Source organism: Necator americanus, chromosome II (assembly GCF_031761385.1).
Source record: "Necator americanus strain Aroian chromosome II, whole genome shotgun sequence".
NCBI lineage: Eukaryota > Metazoa > Nematoda > Chromadorea > Rhabditida > Ancylostomatidae > Necator > Necator americanus.
In genome coordinates this window covers 20,659,620-20,677,483 of record NC_087372.1, presented here as the reverse complement: position 1 = coordinate 20,677,483, position 17,864 = coordinate 20,659,620, and the positions used below count along the sequence as shown (strand labels likewise).

At 41.9% G+C, this 17,864-nt stretch overlaps 4 protein-coding genes across 6 annotated transcripts in view; all 4 read left to right on the top strand.

The window, feature by feature from the left end:
• Positions 1-2,153: 2,153 nt before the first annotated feature.
• Positions 2,154-2,990, top strand: RB195_018732 (uncharacterized protein; the record flags this gene model as incomplete). Its single annotated transcript, XM_064186299.1, has 1 exon — positions 2,154-2,990. The coding sequence occupies one exon, from the start codon at positions 2,154-2,156 to the stop codon at positions 2,988-2,990; it is 837 nt and encodes a 278-aa protein (XP_064042180.1).
• A 29-nt stretch (positions 2,991-3,019) lies between these two features.
• On the top strand, positions 3,020-3,328 carry RB195_018731 (uncharacterized protein; the record flags this gene model as incomplete). The annotated part of the gene is made up of 1 exon (XM_064186298.1): positions 3,020-3,328. One exon carries the CDS (start codon positions 3,020-3,022, stop codon positions 3,326-3,328), a length of 309 nt encoding a protein of 102 aa, XP_064042179.1.
• Positions 3,329-3,456: 128 nt separating this feature from the next.
• On the top strand, positions 3,457-16,515 carry RB195_018730 (uncharacterized protein; the record flags this gene model as incomplete). Of its 2 annotated transcripts, XM_064186297.1 has the most annotated exons (6): positions 3,457-3,804; positions 3,946-4,216; positions 9,645-9,665; positions 9,768-9,810; positions 10,421-10,453; positions 16,485-16,515. In XM_064186297.1, 6 exons carry the CDS (start codon positions 3,457-3,459, stop codon positions 16,513-16,515), a joined length of 747 nt encoding a protein of 248 aa, XP_064042177.1. The 2 variants fall into 2 exon arrangements, with proteins under 2 accessions (XP_064042177.1, XP_064042178.1); XM_064186296.1 differs by lacking the exons at positions 3,946-4,216; positions 9,645-9,665; positions 9,768-9,810; positions 10,421-10,453; positions 16,485-16,515 and having other exon boundaries at positions 3,457-3,873.
• RB195_018725 (uncharacterized protein) overlaps positions 16,488-17,864 on the top strand; it is a gene marked incomplete at both ends in the record, with an annotated part of 52,940 nt that continues 51,563 nt past the window's right edge. Inside the window, one exon of one of the 2 annotated variants that reach the window (XM_064186288.1) lies at positions 16,488-16,607. In XM_064186288.1, the coding sequence (XP_064042176.1) occupies positions 16,488-16,607 (120 nt within the window). The remainder of the gene's footprint in view (positions 16,608-17,864) is intronic. The other variant, XM_064186289.1, reaches the window with a different exon arrangement.

Here is a 17,864-nt window from a genome sequence, read left to right as displayed (position 1 = left end):
GGCTGAGTGCGGAGAAAACCACTCGACATATGGTCTATTCTATGGTCTATATGGTCTGGATTCAGATTGACTGATAATAGTGCAGCTGTTATTTTACTTGCATCTTTTCATTCTTAATGGTTGATAAAGTGTAGGGCAGTCGCTATGTACACAACTGTTAGCTGAATGCAAAAGAAGCTTGACTTTCAGTTGCTCCCGTGGTGAAGAGAGTGGAGATGGGAGTGCATCTTTTATTGTCTGTTATTGATTGCCCGACCCTTTTCTGTTCACACCAAATTCATTTATTGTACTGAATGGTTTTCTTTATGTATTCTCCGTCAAACATGTTCTTAAGAGTTTCCAGGGACGCGGTTTATACAAAAGCAGTCTGAACGTCCGGCTAAAGCCGGATTTCAACTTTCTATGGTGTTCCCTTCGCTCGCCATCACTGAAAATCAAAATTAATAAAAAAAAATTAATAGTAGTGACATTTTCTGTAGAATCAGAGCTCTGTTTTTCCTACAACGTTTTCTTCCTTCTTATTTTTACTACAAATAAAGGCGAAAGATTTAATAGTTTTCTTTCAAACGCATCAGTTCTACACTTTGAAAATATTCAAAATTCGGCTTCAAACACTTCTTTGATACCAATATAATATTGACACAATTTGAAAGTATTACTCGAATTATTGGTTTTCTTCCTGTTTTCCCCAACAGCTATCACAGAATGATGTTTGACATAAACTGACGTGAACAGCATCAACGTAGTGATAAAGATAACGTCCCACATCGGATCATGTAAACTATTGGCTACTATTTAAGCAACTGTTTGCATTCATGTTTCCACTTTATGAGGAAGCCTTGCGAACCTGAGGCAAACGTGGAAGGAAGTAGAGGAGCGGAGTTGTCTGCTATGGCTATCTGACTCCGGCGCACCAATTCGACCCCGATGGGCCCGTCGCACCTCCTTTTATAGCTGCTTGGCGCCGGTTCACCAATTCGACGCCGTTGGACCCGTCGCATCCCCTTTTTCGAATTTCGTGACTGGCACACACACACACACGTGACAGAATAAGCTCGTTATTATATACCAGTCTGAACGTCCGGCTAAAGCCGGACTTCAGACTTTCTGTGATGTTCGCTCCGCTCGCCATTACTGATTAACGAATGATTGCTACCTGCATGTGGTGGCACTGCTTTAACTAAACGCAATCAGGCGTTCGAGTGTACGCATTGGGAACGTACGAGCTATATAACCTGCACTGTTATATGGCGAAAGATTCCCATACTTTGCGAAAAGGTGCTGTTGTCCAGCACATCGCCAAAGCCCATAACCTGAAAGGTCAACTGCCTGAAGGGAGCATAGAATCTTTGGCAACAACCATTCGCTGAACTGCCAAACACTATCGAGTGAACTCCAGCAACCCGCCGATATCTCTGTGTGCGTTTTGCTGCAGTGCAGGAAACACGCATGAGAAATCGTCCCGTCATCAGCAACGAAAATTACACTATATAGTCCTGCGATGCTGATGAGAACAAAGTAAGCTGCGTGATAGCTGTGAGGAAAGATTACAAGAACCTGGTGGAGGAATTTGGCTCAACGCCGTCTAGATGCGCCTTTCTACGACTGCGGGATCGCAGAGGACGTAAACTTTGGGTCGTAAGTGTTCAAGCACCTACGGAAACCGCTGAGGACAACAGTAAGGACGCCTTCTACGATGAACTCAATGCGCTGATGTCTAAAATACCAAGCCGCAGGTGGTCATTGTCAGAATCGACGCAAATGCGAAGATGGCACTCGAACAATCCGATGTGCTAGGAAAATGCTGTTATCCAGCGGAGCGCACATCGGACAACGCTGACTTCCTGGTCGACTTGTGCGAATAGACGGGCCTCATCATCGCTTCCACGTTTAAGAGGACTCATCGACGCCATCAGCTCACGTGGCAGGGGTCGACTCTCTTAACGTCTGAAGAGCAGCGCAAGAGGAAGATGAAGGCTCTTAAGTTTCAGCTCGACTATGTTCTGACGAGGAACAATCTTTAATCAGATATCCGAAAATCTAGAGCTGTTTGGGACGTCGCGTTCGACTGTGACCACCGTCCAGTTCTTCTCAGCTACAAGATACGGTTCCACCAGAGAAACCGAGGAGTTCCTCTTTAACCGAAAATCGACATGGCAGATCTGAAAGATAATGAATGCAGAACAAAATTCCGCCAACCTGTGTCTATTCATGTTGGAGCACGCCTTTGCATCTGCGGAAACAAAACCCACGTACAATTCTTTATCGCGCGCGCAACGCTGGTGACTTCAACCACGAAAAGCGTCCTAGAAGGAAGCTGCGTCGACAACTGCAACAAGACCGAGTGGACGTCAAGAGCGATGGAGTTTGAGAAGGCGTGGGAAGACAGGAACCCGCGGAAAGCCTATGCTCCACTAAAACAGTACAGTGGCAAAATGAAAATATGTTCTCCTGTCCTCAACACTGCCAATGGAGGAGCTGTCGGTGAAGCAACCCTTCCAATTTGGAAGGAACACTTCAAGACCTTGCTGAACCGGCTAGCACCGTCAGCTCCTGAACCCGAGCACGTTCATAGACCGATATACGCGGTTAACGAGGAGCCACCGACCATGTCGGAAGTTCTATTCTGTATTCAAAAAATGAAGAACGGAAAATGTGGTGGAGACGACGGGATCAGCGCGGAAATGCTGAAATATCTTCCTCCGTCTGGGATTCGTGAGATGACAAAGATCATCCGTTCAATATGGATAGACGAAAGGATACCTGACTTGTGGAAACACGCTATTATAATTCCCCTCCACAAGAAGTTATCCGTCAAGGACCCTAGGAATTATCGAGGAATCTTCGCTGCGTGTTATGTACAAGACGTTGGAGCGCATTATCTTGGACCGACTCATAAAAACATCGCGAAGAAACGACGCGCTACGAACAAGCTGGCTTTTGTTCTGGCCGATCTACGACTGACCAGGTGTCATTCATCACGAGAGTGATCGAAATCTGGCAGCGGTATTCGAAACCAATGCAACTAGCATTTCTGGACTTTGAAGCCACGTTCGACTCTTCTCACCGAGGCCGTCTTCTCAACGCGCTCCGCGCCGATGAAGTACCAGGAAAGTTCGTTCGCTTGCTTGATGATATGAATCAAAGAATAAGTGGTGCAGTACGAACAGCAGCCGGATGTATAACACCATTTGAAGTGGTAACTGGAGTAAGACAAGGGGAGTTGGCAGGATCCTTTCTGTTCAATTTCGCCATTGACGACATTATGCGAAGAACAGTCGACCAGTGTCCTGCCGAAATTGTCTTAGCACCATCAGGTGCCTCTTGACTGATCTCGAATTCGTCGACGATGTTATATTCGCGGAAAGCAGTACGAAACTTCAACATGTTGTCAACCTTGAATCGAATCTGGCTGCAGCCTGTGGACTTCTTCTACGCCCTGATAAATGCAGACAGATGTGGATCTCTTCGAGACCTCGAACGGGAATCAGAGTGGATGGACAACCGATAGAACTCGTCGATAAGTTCTGTTACCTGGGCTGTACGCTGAAGAACAACGGCAGCTACGAGAGAGATGTTCAGCAAAGATGCGCTAAGGCTACTTCTGCATTTAACTCATTAACGAAATGCCTGTGGTCGACCCCCATCAGCAACCAATTCACGCTGCGAGTCTGCCTATCCGCAATTCGCCCTATCATGATGCACGGACCGGAGGCTTGGGCAGCACCATCACCGGTTATGGAGAGGCTTGATTGCACGGAACGAAAGCCGCTTAGACGGCTACTTGGCTACTTTTGGCCTAGGGTATGTCACAATGAAGATCTTTACGCAGAAATTGATGTGGTATACCGGCGGATGACACGTGGAAGATAGCAACCTGCATCTTGTACCGCCATCGAAAGTAGCTAAAGTAAATCGTCTTCGCTTGTTTGGTCATAATTAAAGAGACCGGCAAATCGCCTTGTTCAACGAGTTCTGAGGAGTTTGCCGGGTACAAGCTGGAACAAGCCATCTAGCCAAAAACGGAAGTTCTGGACTGAGGTGGCGAAAGAGGACCTGAGGACACTCGGCGTGGATAGGCAGTTCAGGCGAGATGTAAGTTTTCACAGAATATGGAATAGCGACGAATGGATTGATTCTGTGCAAGCTCTCGCAGAAGATCGAGAAGGTTGTGCAGAGCTGCGTTCAAGGACGGCACACCTCGGCGAAGATGCGGGTAATCGCGTCAGATGATGACATCAGCATCAAATGAGTCAAGGAAGTCAACAACGTTTTCTTCTTTTTCTCAAAGGAAATTTAGGCTGAAGATTTCATGGTTTTCTTTGTGAACGCGTCACTTCTACATTTGAAGAACACTCAAGCTCTTCACCTTTAAGCACTCTTTCGATGCCAATGTAATATAGACATGACGCAATCATTATTCAAAGTATAGGTTTCAATCCTGTTTTCCCCACCACTCATCACAGAACGATGTTTCACATAAAATGAAGTGAACGAAATCATCGTACTGTTAAAGATAGCGTTCCATATCAGATCGTGTAAACACTTGGCTACTATATAAGCGGCAGTTAGCATTCATGTTTCCAATTTTGAACTTTTCTAAGTTGGAAATTTCGAAGGACGGAGGAGTCGTAGAGGTGAAAAGGAATGCGTAAAGTGGATAAGACTATGAAACGTTCGCAACGTCCCATTTACGTTGTGCGACATGCAGACGAACTTACTGCGCGAAACTTCTACACCGCGACACAGGTGTTCGACGGCGGTGGACCCGTCGCACTCCATTTTATGAACATCTGGGGGCCGGCGTACCATTTCGACGCCGGTGGACCCGTCGCATCCCCTTTTCGAATTTCTTCTCTCTCTCACTCACACACACACACACACACACACACACACACACACACACACACACACACACACACACACACACACACACACACACACACACACACACACACACACACACACACACACACACACACACACACACACACACACACACACACACACACACACACACACACACACACACACACACACACACACACACACACACACACACACACACACACACACACACACACACACACACACACACACACACACACACACACACACACACACACACACACACACACACACACACACACACACACACACACACACACACACACACACACACACACACACACACACACACACACACACACACACACACACACACACACACACACACACACACACACACACACACACACACACACACACACACACACACACACACACACACACACACACACACACACACACACACACACACACACACACACACACACACACACAACACAAAAAAAAAAAAAAAACAACACACACACACACACACACACACACACACACACACACACACACACACACACACACACACACACACACACACACACACACACACACACACACACACACACACACACACACACACACACACACACACACACACATGTGACAGAACACGAGAGCAAAGCAAACACACGTGACACACGTGTGTTTGCTTTGCTCGTGTTCTATCACATGTGTGTGAAAAAAATTAAAAATTATTATTAGTGTTATTACTTCTATGAAATTGGACTTGTGTATCATCAACAATCTTTCTTCCTTTTTTATATTACAACTAAAGGCGAAAGATTTTTCAAAATCTTTCACTTCTACATTTGGAGAACATTCGAACTTCAGCTTCAAACACTCCTCATCAATATATTATAGACAAAATTCAAAAGTATCACGCGAAATATGGGCTTTTCTCCAGTTTTTTATAAACAATTATCAAAGAATGACGTTTTGGCATAAAATGACGTGAAAGACATCATTCTACTGATAAAGATAACGTTCCACGTCAGATCACATAAACATCTTGCTACTATTTAAGCAGCTGTTTCTGAGAACGGCTTGCTACAAACTTGAGGCGAACGAAGAAGGAAATAGGGACGCGGAGGAGTCATAAAGGTGAAAAGCAAAGCGCCCAATGGCCACGGCTATGAAACATCCCATTTAGCTTTTGCGTCATGCGCACAAAGTTGTTGCGCACCAAATCGACGCCGTGGGACCCGTCTCACACCATTTTGTAGCTATCTGGCGCCGATGGACCCATCGCACACCATTTTGTAGCTATCTGGCGCCGATGGACCCATCACACCCCATTTTATAGGTATCTGGCGCCGGCGCACCAACTCGACGCCAGTGGGTTCGTCGCACTCTTCTTTTCGAATTTCGTGACTGAGACACACATACACACATACACACACACACACGTGACAGAATAAGCCCGTTATTATATACCAGTCTGAATGTCCGGCTAAAGGCGGACTTAAGACTTTCGATGAATTTAGCTTCGCTTCTCTTCACCGATCAATGAAAGTTAATAGTAGTGGTGTTTTCTGTAAAAGTAGATTTGTTTTTTTTTAACATCGCTTTCCTCCTCTCCTTTATATTATAAATTAGGGCGAAAGATTACGAAGTTTTCCTTCTAAACGCGTCAATTCTACATTTGGAGAATGTTTGACCATCAGCTACAAACACTCCTTCGATGCCAGAATAATATAAATGCAATTTGAAAGCATTACTCGAAGTTTGGGTATTCCTCCTGAATTCCCCCAATAGTTATCACAGAATGATGTTTTAACATAAAATGACGTGAAAGACATTATCCTGCTGATAAAGGTAACGTTCCACGTCAGATCACATAAACATCTTGCTACTATTTAAGCAGCCGCTTGCATGCGTGTTTCCACTTTCTGAGAACGGCTTGCTACAAACTTGAGGCGAAGGAAGAAGGAAATAGGCACGTGGAGGAGTCATGCAGGTGAAGAGCAAAGCGCCCAGTGGTCACAGCTATGAAACGGCTGCAACCATTTACCTTTTACGTCATGCACACTGAGTTATGGCGCACCAATGACCGGGTCCACCGACGCCGGTGGATCCGTCGCACCCTATATTATGGATATCTGGCGCCGGCGCACCAATCTTACGCCGGTGGACCCTTCTCACCCCCTTCTGTAGGTATCTGACGCCGGAGGACCCGTCGCACCCCTTCTATAGGTATCTGACAACAGTGGACCCGTCGCACCCCCTTGTGTAGGTATCTGGCGCCGGTGGACCCGTCGCACCAACTTACATAGGTGTCTGGCCCCGGTGGACCTGTCGCACCCCCTTTTTGAATTTCGTTACTGACACACACAGACACACACACACACACACACACACACACACACACAGAATAAGCCCGTTATTATATACATGATCATGATCATGAATCATGATCATGATCATGATAATCTTCGTTCCATTTTTTTCCATTGAATCAGGAACACGGTCTGACCAACCATATTTCATTGGAAATGCCTCGCGCCTAAATAACTTCCCTTTTACAAGCGGCGGTGCGACTGTGCCAAGTGGATCGTAAATTGATAGGTCGCTCTTTTGCACTATCAGAACTGGGGGTGCGGGACAAGAGGTACCCGTGAAAACCGGCTGACCGCTCCTGTCCTCCCTTCAGCACCGCGCTCCTCCGCGTAATTACGATTGCCGCTCCACCAGCTATACATTCTCCACGACCGCCTGAGATCACCTACACCCCGCCTACCTATTGCTCTCTGATCAACGCCGCGCGCGACGTTCGCGCCGCGACGAAGCGGTAGATAGTGCGAATTTTGGAGAGGGAGTGAAGAACGAATTGCCGCAGCGAATTCTGATGTACGGATATAGTAAACTAAGCGCATATTATTGGGAATAAAAGAGAAGAATTGGATCTTTCTATCCAATGTAACTTTACATAAGTAAAAATTATCTCAAAAAGATGCTCCAGGAAAAAGAATAACATGCATATATTTCCAAAGATCTCATAATTTAACACATTTCATGCCCCAAGTTTTCTATATGAACTATTAGTGCATAAGTATGTGTTTGTCACGATGTCATTCAGCGAATTCGTGTTCAACCTCAACTGCAGCACCTATAATAACAGTAAATTTATGCGCTAATTACTTTGTATACATTCCTTAAACTTCTTTCTACATTTTATCTTTTCAAAATTTTACTTAGATATAATGTTTATATCGAGCGTCTGTCAAGTACTTCAATACTTGCTTGTACGTTTTATACAGTTTTATATAATAGAACTTTGTATGGTTCTTCAAACTTCTTTCACCACCGTTTTATCGCTTCATTTTTATCTATTCTTTACATAAAATCAATACGAGAGGTTAGGTGTGTTAGTAGCGAACAGAGAGCTTTGTATTTTCGAGATATACCTTTAGGTACAGTGTATGTCTGCGAGACATTCGCGTCTCGTTAATCGTTGGATGCCAGTTTAACCCAGCTAAATAAACAAAAAGAAATCCTTATAAAGGGAAAAAAGGTAAAGAAGATAGCATAACACCGATCAGTGGGACATTTTTTGAAACATCTCTTGCACTCCCAGAGATAAATGAGTGTTTTTCACCTAACAAGTCGAGACAGGATAATTTCTTTTTCACTCGCATTTCTAAATGACATGTCACTTATACAAACCTATTTCATTCTTTCCTTCTTTTATATTAACTTGCAAGCACACTTTATGTAGACCTTCGAACAACATCTAATATCATGTTCTTTCCTTTCCATTCGATTTTAAAAGCGCATCATAAGAGCTGTAGGTGCGGCGACAAAAAATCGTCGTAAGAGCGGTAGACGCGGCGAAATGGGAGGGGAGGGAGGCGTGGCGGGCATCTTGAAGACGTAGCACAAAAGGAGCACTCAGGCTACTGTAGCGATTATGACGGTATCAGGAGACGCGCGGTGCAATTAACGACGCTCATCAGCCTCCTGGATACGCGGCGGCACATCATACGGGTACCTCTTGACCGTTCCCCTCAGAACTGGTACCAAGAACTGGTAGCAGGTGTTACCAGAAACGGCTGGTTGCCGGTCTTCGAACGTGATATTTTGGTTCACGAACGTTGAGTTTGAAGTACTCCCATACGTTCATCTCAATTTTCGAGGAAAAAAATGCTCCTTGAGACTGCAACTTGTCGATAGTTCAATTTAAGCAATAGCCAAAATTGTTAACAAACTTTACTTTAAAACCTGTACGGGTTTTCCATAAGGCAGATCATTACGCTCCTGGATGAATGTCTAAAGTGCTTCATATTTCGCTGGTCGGGACACTAGTACAGACAGGTCAGTTGTTTGGCCATGAGGCAAAGACTAGCTCCCACACTAGCCATTGCATTCATGTCCAAAATAGAACAACCCATCCTGGAACAAAAACCTTTCCTGTACTGTCGTTACATTGATGACTGTTGCATTATGTGCCCCCTCAAGACGAGATGGAGACTTGTTTCGAGCTTCTAAACCAGCAATCCCCTTACGGTTTACACGGAAGAAACTCAAAGAAAATTGGCTGTCTTTCCTTAACTTGGAAATACAGTGGTCCAACGGTGAGTAGAAGACACGATGATTTCGAAAACCTAGTAGTAAAGGCATATTAGTTCACTTTCTTTTAGCTCACCCTTGGAAAACAAAAAAAATCAGTCATTCGGAACATGTTTAGGACAGCCATAAGGGTGACATCTGATATCCAGGAGCGGATCGACGCGGTTAACCTAGCACAGCGGACCTAGATAAGCACAACGGTTTGGACTCTTTTGGTTTTGGATGTAGCATCTTAGGGGAATGATGACTTGTTTTGGATGAGGCATTTGAGAGGATATACCACAAATGATCTGACTTTCCAGGCTCTGACGACGGCAACGACGCCGAAACGCTAACCGTAATAAAGTTTGTTAACAATCTTGGCTGTTGCTTAAATTGGACTATCGACAAGTTGCATTCTCTAGGCCAAGATTGAAAGAAAGTCGAACTTTTGCGCTCCTTGAGACTCTTTATTTCTCGACAGCCTCTTGTTCAGTTCCAGTAAAAGAATATTGTTTCTTTTTTTTCCCATTTCTCGGCTCTTATTTTGGATGCAAGCTTAACGCTCGTTTTTTAGGTAACAAGCAAACGAAATTTATTACGAGAATTACACAGGTTAAGTGTCACTCTTTGCCATACTTAATAAAAGCAAAAAACGTGGTAAATGTGGTAAAGCTGAATTTTTCTCAACGAATGCTTTAAAACAATTCTGCACAATAAAATTTTCCCAACAGCAATCGAACTTTGTATCGACGACTGAGAAGCTCCCCACTCAAGCTCTCGTGTTAAACTTTACATAAAATACGCTGCCATTATAAGTCTGTTGTAATTTACTTGTTGTACTTGTACCGTTATAACGAGCTTCTATCAAGGTTCAATCAACCGCAGATATTACCACGAAAATTTTCGTGGTATATTGGTGGTTTCCACGTGTTTCCAGGGAAATCTGTACGATCTAGTTGTTCAACAATTAAAGTAGTGAACGGTCGGTAGGGCGCCGTGCTGAGAGGTACGAGTTCCTCACATTTGTTCTAATATGGTGGAAGGTCCAATATGGTCACTAAATGCTGCACCGTAAGATGTCTGATTGTGCACAATTGCATAGTAATATTCTCAGTTCTTTTAATTGCTCTTTCACCTGGAGAGTATCGCACATGTTTTCCAGAGGAAGTTGCTTAGAAATCGTTGAAAACATTCGCAGGGTAAAGTTTCCGTATTTTGCTTATTTTCAAGTGAAAATGAGCTATTTCCTACGTACAAATATGCTAATCTATGGATAAAACGATCGATGTCAATGTCGTCATTTGTTTTCGTTGCTTCATTTTGTACTCTCAAAACCAAGAAATACTCAAGCCTCCAGCTGAATTTTCGATGAGACCAGATGTTGTATGCAGTTTTTTGCAGGGAAGTTCTGAACAAGCCCAATCTTAGTGGTGTGATTCATTTGGATGTTAAACGTTAGATATACGTAAATGTACTATTTGTTTTATGAGTCGAGTCGAGTTTTATGAGACGAGTCCAAGTAAATTTCAAATCAACAAGAACTCGGTACTTTCATTGTTGTTTAGATTCCTTAATTGTTGACCTTGCAACTTTTTGTCCGATTATGATTCTACTATTAGTACCAACAGAGTGGTTTGTTTGTGACTACTGCGAGCAAGACAAATAAGTGAGAAAAGGACCCATTGGAAAATTCTCGCCAAGTTTTGGCCGTGCCCGTTTATTTATTTATGACTTTCATGTCAACTTTCTATCCTGCTCTCGTCTTAAGAAGCTTACGGGAAGAATTGCTGTTGGGCATTTTACATAGATTAAAAGTCGGGTAAAAGGACCCGAAGCACGCTGCAATTGCATAAGCGGAGTGCAGTAATAGGACCGCGCTATTCCTTCTCTGCATGCAAAATAACCCCCAGAGCACAGTTGTGAACGGCCATTTCCAACTACCGCTGAAAATGAAAGTTGAACTAAGCAGACCAGACTATTGTTTGTTACTAATTCTTATCATCTTTATTATCCTTACTTTTTGTTCTTTCTTTTTTCTCAACGTATTCTTAACCTTCTATTGACCTCGATACCGGTGGCACTCGATATTTTGTTTGTAGATGAATCTCGTTGAGTCAGCCGGGTTGATTCAGTCATCGTACAAAACAAAACATTTATGATTTTGTTTTGTCCAGCGACGTTAGTAGCTGCGGCACGAAGTATCAATAGCACTTGTAATTCGTACCCTATCTTAATGCTCGAAATAGGTCGAATAGGGCAAAATCTAGGTAATAATCAGCAACTCAAGTGACTTTTATGATCAATTTTCTGGACTTTTTTCAAGGTTTAGAGCTTAACAAAGCGAATCACTTAAAGCAGAGAATGGACATTAAGTGCGGTTTATACTAGCTTCTACGTGTGCGTCTTATACGTCGCTTATTGCTACTCTATAAGAAATCTAACCAGTGCTAGCTATGAGTGAAGTGTGAGTGCTTCGGTAAAATTTTGAGCAACCGTTGAAACAAAAGTTCATAAACACTGACAAACTGAACGATTGGCTGACTCGATTTTCGGAGTTGCTGTGCAGGTCGTTCTCATAAAGTGATATAACGGGATGAAATAAATTATTGTCGATAACACTTTTCTATTCAAATATGTAGCACACCTCAGATTTTTTATATGGAATTTTTATTTCGCTTACTTGTTTGACGTTTTGACTTTTAGGATCATCCAAAGAGACAGTTGTTGTTGATTGTTGTTGCTCTGTTTGCAATTTGAACGTCCGGCTAAAGCCGGATTTCAACCTTCTTTTGTGTTGACTTCGCTCCTCTTCACTGCTCGATAAGACGCAATAGTAGCGGGCTTTTCTGTAAAACTAAATCTGTATTTTTTTCAACAAGGCATTCTTCGTTCTTTTTTCATAAACTGTGAGTATTGACGAAAGACTTCAGTTGACTTCCAAAATGAGTAAGTTCTACACTTGGAGAATATTTAAACCTAGTTTTACATCTATAATACTTCGATACTGCCACCATTTGGAAACATTATTCGAAGTGTGGGTTTTTCTCACGCTTTTTTCAACAATATGATATGCATGAAGTGACGTGGATATCAGCATCGTACTGATAATGATAAGTTTCTTTACAGATCACGTAAACTTTTAGCCACTATTTAAGCACCAGTTTGGTGGGATGTTTTCAATTTGTGAAGGAAGGATGTTAGCCACCTGATGAGGCAAATGAACAGACAAACGAAGTGAAGTCCTGTGGAGTGCGTGGGGGTAAACGTAACACAACAACTTTCACGGCCATGAAATGTTTCACATCTCGCTTAATTCTTGACAAATTCACATGGAGTTATCGCGCGGTGCTACAGTACATCTGCATATCAATTCAAGCCTTGGTACTTGTTGCAGCCCATTTTACCGCTTTCTCCGTTTTCTTTCTCTTTCTGCGCACCAATTCGACGCCACGGATTTCCGTGTTACTATGGAGCATGATATATTTTGCAAATAAAGATCAAAAAGCACATACAACGTTGAGTTAAAGCCCTACAATACAGTCGGAGTGGAACGTGTTGCAACTAATCCTTGCAAAGATGTCCAATGGCGACGAAGACGACTCTCCCTACGCGAAAAACTCCCTGGACCTCCATTTTTCTTGAATTTTGCAGTTTTTCATAGTTTTTTTTTTGTATACATAATAGTGCACGGATCTAGTTATTTTTGTATACATAATAGTGCATAGAAGTTATTACAGCTAAAATTGAATCCCTTGTAACTAAGATCTCAGGGGCTCCGAGCAAGAGGAACTATGAAACTAATAGAAAAAGGCAGAGTTAAGACTAGGTGATCTTATTCAAGCGCCATCATACAAAGAAAAATAATTCTAAAAAGTATAAAAATCAACTGGAAAGAGATCCGGAGAGTTCTCCAAATACTGTAGAGCAACACAGTGTAACTTCATCGAGGACGCGTCGTGCGAGCTAACCCCCTATGATGCGTTTTACCCCTCAACTGCATGTTCCCTTAAATATTTGTTGTACAATATCTGTGAGCATCAGTATCTCGACATCCTCTATCGCTCCTTAGTATTTCTTTTTAAAATCTTTTTAATAGAAAGATTTTATCTTGAAAAAAATCTTGAAGGGACAAATATCTCTTCTTGTTAGTGTTCATGTTTATTTGTGTTAAGATTCGAGCGTTGTCAATGTGCCTTATCGATCAATTTTAAGAGCGAAGTCGCGCTAATAGTTCACAACTTGAAGGAAGAGGGTTAAATGATGTCACTTACTCACCACTGATCATTACAATAGATAACAGTATTTCTTAGTTTTATTTTGCTTCCTTTGTTTAGCAATTCCTCTCTCTCGGCTTTTCCTAAATATTTTAATTGTAGCTTTTAGTCTTGAGAAATTTAAGTCTTTGTTTTTGCTCGCACCCACTTTACAAACTTTGTTGTGTGCTGTTTGTCTAGTAATAAATCCCTTCTCTCCTCAGTTTCGGTTACTACTAAGTAGTTTATTTCATCGTTCTTCACAAAAACGTAGCGAGTGAGTCGAAAAATTCGTGGAATTGCTAAATAAAAATTCAGTTAATGTGGTTGCTGCATTTCAAATGATATTGCTTCTGCAGCCATACACTTTTCTCAATAGCTGAACATTGGTTCAAAAACACTTTTGTAACTACCTCATGGGACCGTCCTGTAGCTTTTCTGTTACCTTCTTCGAATTAATGAAACGAAACCTTCATTAAAATGCTTATCTCTCTGAAGGACTTGATCTTTTCATTGCCTCGCTCCCAAATGCTTCAGTTAATAACTTAGGATTCCCTAAAGACGGCTTACATAACAAAAATTTAATACTTGTGCATTCAGATGTTGGGTGGGTGGTATTTCAAAGACTGACGAGGGGAAAGTGCTGTCTCAGCGGCAGCACCTGTTGTGTTCACTGACGTTGATTGTGCACTCACCCGAACCTCTACGCCCTCTTTTTTATTGACACCAACCTAGAGGGATTCCCTGTTGATGTTCCAGTAGCGATCTCTCAGTTCTGGAAACTTTTTGACTGAGCTTGTAAAAATATAAAGTTGTAAATCGAACGATTCTTTTGGAATTCAACATTAACATCAAGATATTGATTGATTCCCATTTTTTACTCTCTTACCGAAAGCTTCTTTGAGATTACATGACTGCGTCCTCTGCAGTCCTTTTATCCTTTTTTTGCACGCAAGTAGCATCCCGTTTTGCATTTGCGACATCCCTTTGTCACATATCAAGGCTCAAGTCAGTCATAGCAGCAAAATGATAGAAAGGTAAAATGCTCAGCGTTGATGATTCTTTTCGGATGCTTCAACACTTTCGATCTCAAAATGGTAGAGGTTAATTAATGCCTCAATGTAGCCTGTACAATGACTTACTGGGTGCTATGTACATGGGCTTACAGGCGCTGTCTCTAGTCAGCGTCCTTAGCATAGACAAATCTTGCACCAATTTACCATTGTCTTCTACGGCAGCGCCAACCATTGATGGCACAGATACAGTGACAAACAGATGGTAGCAATGGTGAATTTGATATTTCCGCAGAAGTAGTTTCCGTTCAATTGCAAACAAGTTAAGACACATGTGTCTTTAGCTTCCGACATGATTTATTCTTAAGAACATGAATAACAGTAACAAACCTGATTTGTACGTGGCTAATCAGCGGTTAATTATCACTTTACTTATTTGTCTCCACTGCTATTTCAAGGAAGTCAGCTAAGAAATAGCAACAAAAAATTCAAATGATAATATCAACTGAAGTGTCTTGTAAAATTATCTCCTTCTCGGTGAATAATGAAGTCAGTCTTATGAAGAGTAGAAAAGAAAACGGGCAGATTGCAGATAAATCTGCAGTTTCTTGCTAGGACATTTTTGGTGAATAGGTGAGAATAGAGGGAATTTATCTATATTATCGTAAAATTCATAACCAAAACAAGAGATTGCTACAACACCTCTGAAAGGTGAACTTCATGTCCAGCACCATGCTCTAAGATTGGATTGTGTTTATCTGAGAAGAGTACATTGATGTGCCCGAAAATAAATGTTGCCTCATACATTGTGAATTTAATGACGACGTCTTTTACGAGTTATCGTACACGGTACTCTTTTGAACCTCATTTTTTTAAACGGCTATTCCCTTATTCCTTCATTTAAACCTAGCGAATTGAACTACCCAATGCAGGTCATGTTCCATTAACAAGCGGAGAACTAATGCGTCATGCATTCGTCCCATCATGCATTCTTATGCTGTAAATTGCGAGAGGTGTAAAGATATGATAGCTCTCACGCGCAACCCTACACTGACGCGTGTGTTGACTCTGGAGAACGTTCTTGCCTTAGATTTCTATTTTCAGTGTTTTGTTGCAACCTAATGATAACCTAAGCAAATGCGAATTCTTGGAAAGAAACAAAGGTGGATTCAATGGCTTAAAAAAGTGCATTGGTCACAGTTAGTGAATAATCACATGTGTTAAAAGTTAAGAGATTTTGTTAAGAATCACATTTGTTAGTTCTCAAAAATCACTGCTAACTGTTTCTTTTCCTCTACTTGTTTCTTTATTTAAGCCCATAAGAATGGTACTGCATTGCCAAATCTCATGTCGAATGCATCGTTGAGACGTGGACGGTAACGTCATCATCACGTAGGTATAACTGGCAGCATAAGTTCTTTCAACGTGTTGCTGAAATATCCACGGCACAAAGTGAAAGAAATTATGGCTCATAATTCTAAACTAGTCAAGTTCTTTTAACATTAAAAAAACATTATAAAAACTCTCTCAGTGGGAGTCACTGTACTGAGACAAATTAAAACCAGGGCGAAACAGAAGCCTGTTCTGCATTTCCCCCTTAGATTTGCGCCCTGATCTCTTTTTTTTTGATCTTCCTATGTACTTTTTCACATCCGAACGTAGCTGCTTGTCATAACCCAGGTACCATCTATCTTCGCTCACATTTCGTTATCAAAATGACACAGTGACCGGATGGTGTTTTGGTACTCTATCAAATGGATGTTGAATGCAGGGAATGTTCCGCTCCAGTCATCATCTCCTAGTCTACACTCAGACACTATCTACAGTGTCTCTTCGTTCTCTTTCTATGCCAACCACTGTGCTGCCCGGAGAAAAAGTCGTCCGGAGGGATGATGTGGGTTTTTGTTCATTTTAATGCATCAGTATTAGAAGAAAGTTTTTGGAAATATTTAGCTCTTACAACTTCGTTCGGGAATCTACGAATGCTCACTATCTATCTAGAACCACCCATTGGTATAAAGTAACAATTATCAGTCGCTTGTAATGCCACAAAAAGCATCCTTGGAGTGATATAAGAAATTTGAATACATTCTATCTATCAGCCGTAGAGGACGTGTCTGCTAATTTGTTACAATGGGAATTGTGGAAGAAAAAGAGATGATGGAAAAGAACTTTAAAAAGGGTTGCTATCTGCTGCACAATCTCCCGAAGATATTCACTTTTATCAAGCTCTATTTCTTCAAAAAGCTTGTATGTAGCGGAATCCGATTGAGTAATATTCTTGTGCAGTTTTATACATAAATAGATTCTTCCTAATAATTATCCATAACTACACTTAGGACCAGTGTGTAAAGTTATTGTTCTTCCCTCTAAGTGCTTTACCTAGAGTGAAAGTGTGTATAAGGAGAAAGTGAATGTAATGCACTTCTATTCACTGAATCTTAATAGTTTACAATATTTTTAGCCGAATTTATGAACACAATAACTGTTTTCGTGATTCGGGATCTTCCTTGTGATCCTAGACCACTATTTCTATACTTGTCTTTCGAGTATTTTGCATGCTAAAACTTATGCGAGTTACAGTGCAAACCAATCTACTCCCGCAAATCTTTCAGCATTACCAAATCAACCGCTTTAGCTCCCTCCTGCATGCTTGCAACAGTTGCATTTAGTTTTGTTTATGGTCGGGTCGCAATGAAAAACTAATGAAATAGATGTGTAGATGACCAGTACTATGATGAGCGGACTTTCTTATAATGGAGGGAGAGAAAGGGAAAGCGGTAAGGAGGTTTATTTCGGTTCCTTCTAATTTTATTATTTATTATTACCAACTTATTACCAACTTCTAAAGAGGGGTACTTGTTGAACGTTGTTGATGTTTCAAGGCTCAAAGTGATAAAGAACTGCCATTCCGAGATATCAGTAGTTCAAGTCTGTCGCTTGAAAAGCAGTGTTTTTTGAACTAAAAAAAGAGTTTTTTTACCTCATGTCGCATGTGTTGGGAGATAAAAAGAAAGCTGCAGTGAATCACTTGACTTAATCGGCGGGCTAATGTCATCGCCTGACGAGATTACTCGCATCTTCGCCGAGGTGTGCCGTCCTTGAACATAGCCTTGCCCAACCTTCTCGATATTCTGCGAAAGCTTGCACG